We start from the raw sequence: 6,187 nt of genomic DNA on the forward strand, positions 1-6,187 counted from the left end.
CACTGAAGAATTATCCAGTGCAATATATCTATAGTGTGAAAAAAAGATGTCACATTTCACTCAGACAAACCTTCCTATTTCAAGATGGCACATAAATAACGTTCAATCTATACCTAGAAGACCAGAGTACACTCTCACTGAAGTGCTCTTGCTCTTATATTTTGAAGTTTTTAATTTTTAAAATGATATTCTAATCTTTATTTCATGGGATTGTTATATATATGTTAAACATTGTAATGTATAGGAAAGCCTTAAATTAAATACCTGGCAATTAATCATTGTTCAGTAATTACAAAAAAGTCCAAGAACACAATAGGATGTGTTTAGATGAATGGAATTCATCCTCATGTCTTCTACCATATCACTCTGCTATATCATTTTGCATCACCACTTCTAAGAAAACTTTGGAGATGAGTAGACACTGGCAAAGACCCTGGGAGATGCACATACGTACTTTTTGTTCTTCTCGCTCTACAGCTGCGTTGCATTTTTCTAATCCTGAGTTTCTTAAAAAGTCTCTGAAATAGCCAAACAGGGTTACGATTCCATATCCCATGTATGTGGTAACCAAAGTAGGAAGAGGCGGTTCCTCGAAGGATTCCACAATAGTCTTTGCATAAACATGTGAGTTTCCATTTTGCTGAAAATACAAAGAGAATCCAACATTAGCCATTTTTTATTACAAATATAGTATAGTAGTTAAATTCTTTTACTTTCTAGCTTTTCAGTTTTATCAAATATATTTAAGATTGCAAAAGCTGTTCGGAAAAAATTGAAAATTGAACATTGAAGAGAATTTCATAAATGTAAATTTTAATTTACAACCTATAATGAAATAATTGATTTAAGAAAAAATTCTGAAAGATATTTAAACCATTAGGTGAAAAGGCAATGAGGAATAGGGTGTTTGTATGATGCCAAAATATAACCCCATAGATTACTGCTTAATCACAAATCTGGAATCATTATCTGAACCAGTTTATTATCACAAATGCTGGAACATACAGCTTTTATTTTCTTGTAACAGTCAATGAACAGCATCATGTATTAAAAGTTTAACATGAAATTAGTTTAGTTCTTATATCTAACTTCTGGTACATATAAGAAATATCAAAATAGAGGCACATAATAAATGATATGAGAAAATAATCACATAATCGATGATGTAGAACTTTCTATATGACAGTTGGTTGGGTCTTTCAGAAAGTCAGTTATCATAAAAGAAAGAACAGGTACAGAGGACTTAAAAGAAAACATAAGCAAATGTAGTATGTGTTTCTTCATTGGATTACTTCTAATTACTATTTTTGTGAAAAAAAGCTGGTGATAAAGAACATAAATGACTGGTTCCAGAAACATCATGTCACAAAGGAAAGGTGGAACAAAGTTGCTTAATTCATGGTGGCCAAGAAACACAGCACAGGAAATGAAAGCTAGTAAGAGATTTTCCCTCCAGAGGCCCCCCTCCTAGTGACCTACCTTTTCTAACTCAGTCCCACCTCGTAACAGGCCATTCAGCTACTATCTTCAGTGGATGAATCCACTGATAACTGTAATGCATTATAACCCAATCACCACTCCAGAGCCTCTTAAACTGATCAAGTTGACAATTAAACTTAATTGTTACATTTAGCTTATGTATATATTCAGAATGTATTATAGTAAGTCATGTTAATTAGACATACAGTTTTGGTTATTCTCATAGTCTCTGTTATTACCACAACCAACACAGTCTTCCAGAGCATGCTGTCTTCATTTCCTCTATATTGTCTGGGATGCAGTATTTCTTGAGATCTTAGTGTGATTTATTTCCATGAAGTCTTTTCCCAAGTTGCAAAATAGATGAAAAAAAATATGATAGGTGACTATTTTGTTCTTTAGATTACTTGTTCTTGAAAAATGCAGAGGACCCCACCTACCTTGGCAATCACCACCAGAGTCAAACTACCAACTTGTAACTGCTCTTTACCTTAGTTATCCTTTGCACAGAGTGGCAGAGTGACAATCAAATGACTGACCAAATTGAGGATGAGACTTGGAGGAGAGTTCCACTCCAGGGCTGAAGTGTTACCCTGTTGTAGAGACCAGGAAAGAGATAGCCACAGAAGACAGACTGAGAAAGAGTGAAGGCTAGAAATAGATACCCCTAAATATCCTGAGAAATCGAGCTTGAGCCTGGATGATTGCAGGGGCTTCATTCAGTGGTGCAAGGGTAGATTTGGTGGGTGTAACCCTCAGAGAGGGCTGGATCTGGAGGTGATAGCATTGAGTCCAATAGGTTGCTTGAGCTCTTGTAACACTGCCTGTATCCATCAGAGACCAGTGTCTGATTTACTGTGGTAAAAATCTGATTTGCCTTAGTGTCTATACTAAAATCATAGATCTCTTGGATTTGATTAAACATGGTTCATGAGTGGTTCTTAGAGTCTGTTTGTATCCAGTTTATATTTGCTGACTTTACCACTATGGCCAAGATGATATAGTTGTTGTTGTCCATTGGTTTTCTGTGTATTTCAATATCTGGATTGTCAGGGGATCATAAATAATATCATGGCCCATTCCCAAAGAATCAGGTACTGGAACAAATAAGTTTCAACCTCTTCTCCTAAATAAACAGAGGTAGCTATATCCTGGGACAAAAGCAAACGCCACACTCACAGGATATCACTACAACAGAGCTATCGTCAAACAGCAAACACCAGCACAGAAAACAAACAAGAAAATCCAGAAATATGAGAAGACAAGGCAACAGAATCCCCTCAAAGACTCCCAATTCCCTCAAAGCCAATTCAGGAGGCATAAAGGGAGAGGAAATCAAAAGCTACACAGTAGAAATATCTGAAAGGATATCAGTAATGAAACAGATGAACAAGATGCTTGGTGACATTCAAAGAAGATAGAACTAAACAGATAATGATCCCAATGAAACAAATGATCAGCAAGTCTAGAGAACATTCAATAAAAACCTAGCAGAGCTAAAAAAGAGATGCAAAACATAAATGCCCAGTATAGAAAAGAATGGGAGTCCATAAACAAGCTCCAAACAGAAATCCAGGAAATTAAAAATATGATTGAAAGCATGGGCCATAGAAGCAACCAATGTGAGGACAGAGTGTCAGATCTCAAAGACAGAGCTAAAGTTGGTGATTAATTCATGAGAGATACTTTAAAAACATCCCTAGTAGCAAAAAAAAAAAAAAAACAACAACAACAACAACAAAAAAGAGCCCATGAATAATGGATCCAATAGCTGCTATATGATAAAAAGACTAATTTAAGAGTAACTAGAGTTAGTGAAAAATCAGAAGTCAGCACAAAGGGTATAAAAAACCCTGTTTACAGTAGTAATGGCAGAAAACTTCTCAGACATGGAAAAATAATTTATCATACAGATAAATAAGCAATATAGAGCTCTATGTAGTTGTGATGAGGAAAAAAAAATTCCATGCCACATTATAATTAATGTACTAGAAGTCCAAGCAAGAACAGAATTTTAAAAGCTGTTGAAAGCAGTAGATAATTCATAATGGAAAACCCATCAGAATTGCAGACTTTTCAACACAATTTCAGACTTCTCAGTGCAAATCCTAAAGGTAAGGAGAGCTTCAAATGAAGTGTTTAAAGGCCTAAAAGAAAATCATTTTTCAATACAGACTTATATATCTTCCAAAATTGGTAAAGTAAGATATTTACATGATAAAGAGCACCAAAAACAATTACCAACAAGACAACACTATGAAAAATTCTTAGGGATATCTTAAAGAAAGACAATGAAGCTAGAAATACCAAAAGGTCCAATAGGAGAATGCACCACGTAGGGCAACAAATTAAGAAGGGAAGGAAAGGAAAACAGCAATAGAAAGTAATATAATGATAGGAATGTCATTATCTATTAATTATAACTATTAATGTGAGTGGTTGAAATTTACTATCAAAAGACACAGATTAGAGGAACAGATCAAGAAACAAAATCTAATGGTATATTGTACATAAGAAATACACTTAGCCAGAAAAGAAATACATAGACTTAAAATCAAAGGAAGGAAAATAATATTCTATACAACAGCAACCTGACAACCAGAAGAAATAACAATCTTATTTTCAGACAAAGTAGAGTTTAAACCAAAACTGATCAAAAGAGACAAAGGCAGAAATTGCATATTGGTTAACAGAACTATTCAAAAGGAAGAGATAAAAACTATAAACATATATGCAACAAACTTCATAAAGCAAACCCTTATGAACATAAAAGATCAGATAAGTATCAACAAAATTATAGTAGGTGACCTTAATACCCCATTATAACAGATAGATAAATCAATTAAACAATAAATCAAAAAACAAATTTCAGAGTTGAACCAAACTTCAAATAACTAGACAGTAGATATATATGCAGTGTTTCTGCCAGCAACAGAATACATATTCTTTTCAGCAGTACATGGAACTTTTTCCAAAAGAGACCATGTACTAGGTAACAAAGTATGCTTACACAAATACAAAAAAAATCAATATTTTACCATGAATGTTATCAACTCACAGTGAAATAAGACTACAAAACAATGGCAAAAGAAACCAGGGAAATTATATAAACACATGGAAATTAAACAACACATTCTTGAATAATGAGTGGGTCACATAGGAAATTAAGGAAGAATTAATTAACAGTTCTTAGAATTAAATGATAATGCCAGCACAACATACAAGACTTACAGGATGCAATAAGAGAAGTTCTATGTAGCTGTAAGTGCCCACATCAGGAAAATGGAGTAAGTGCAAATAAATTACATAGTGATGTACCTCAAGGTCCTAGAAAAACAAGAACAATGCAGATGCAGAGCTTGTATAAGGAAGGGAATTATAAGGCTGAGAGCAGAAATCAATATAATGGAGACTAAAAAAAAAAAGATCAATGAGTCAAAAAACCAATTCTTTGAAAGTAGAATTAACAAAATGGATAAATTCTTAGTTAATCTTACCAAAAAAAAAAAAGAAGAAAAGAAAAGGACATAAATCAATGCAATTAGAAATGAAAAAGGTGAAATCACAACAGATACTACTGAAATTCTGAATATTATTAGCAAGAGTATTTCATAAACCTTAGTGTCAAAAACTTAGAGAACTCAGAAGAAATGGAGAGATTCCTAGGTAAATATTAATGAAACTGAACAAAGAAAACTAAATTATGTGGAACAATCCTATAAGAGCCAATCAAACTGAAGTAGTAACAAAAATCTACCAATTAAGAAAACCCAGGATCTGATGAGCTTTAACTATTAATGTGAAAGGTTGAAAGTTGTCAGTGAAAAGACACAGATTAGTAGAATAAATCAAGAAATAAAATCCAATCACATATATACAAGAAACACATTTAATCCAAAATAAAAAGACAATTCTTAGACTAAAAATCAAAGGAAGGAAAACAATATTCCATGCAACAGGAAACTGAATTTTACAAGAATTCAACAAATCATCAAAAAGATCATATGCCATGACCAAGTCAGTTTCATCTGTGGATACAAAGATTGTTCAACATATGCAAATCAATAAATGTAATTTGTTGTGTAAGCATGATCATCTCAAAGGACACAGAAAAAGGCTTTGACAAAATACAATATCCCTTTATCATTTAAAAAATTAAAGAAAATAGTGATAGAAGGACCTTATCTCAAGCTAATAAAAACCATTTATGACTAACATACTTCCAACAAGAGATTAGTTGGGGAAAACTGAAACCTTTCCCTATAAATTCAGAACAAGGCTAAAATGTCTACTCCCCCACTTCTGTTCAAAATAGGCCTTGAAACATTAACCAGAGCAATCATGCAAGAGAAAGAAATAAAAGGCATATGTATAAGAAAGGAAAAAGCCAAAGTATCATGTGCAGATGACATGATCTTCTACTTATAAGACCAAAATTCAACCTAAGGACTCCTAGAATTAATAACTAAAGTGAGCAACATGTCAGGATATAAAACAAACACAGAAAAATCAATAGCTTTATTATACACTAATAATGAACTCACTGAGAAAGAAATTAGGAAAACAATACCATTCACAATAGCATCAAGAAAGATTACATAATTAGCAATTAACCCAACTGAGAAAGTGAGACTTTACAATGAAAGGTACATCACTCAGAAAAGGGAACTTGAAAAGGACATCAAAAAAAAAAAAAAAAAAAAAAAAA

The 6,187-nt window shown here is 33.0% G+C and overlaps 1 protein-coding gene across 1 annotated transcript in view; it reads right to left on the reverse strand.

The window, feature by feature from the left end:
• The window catches only part of Sptlc3 (serine palmitoyltransferase long chain base subunit 3), a 150,676-nt gene that overhangs the window by 112,743 nt on the left and 31,746 nt on the right, over nt 1-6,187 (reverse strand). Inside the window, exon 2 of the mRNA XM_010634095.3 lies at nt 455-640. Coding sequence (XP_010632397.1) covers nt 455-640 — 186 coding nt within the window. The remainder of the gene's footprint in view (nt 1-454; nt 641-6,187) is intronic.

Source organism: Fukomys damarensis, unplaced genomic scaffold (assembly GCF_012274545.1).
Source record: "Fukomys damarensis isolate Sample0158 unplaced genomic scaffold, DMR_v1.0_HiC HiC_scaffold_7, whole genome shotgun sequence".
NCBI classification, from domain to species: Eukaryota; Metazoa; Chordata; class Mammalia; order Rodentia; family Bathyergidae; genus Fukomys; species Fukomys damarensis.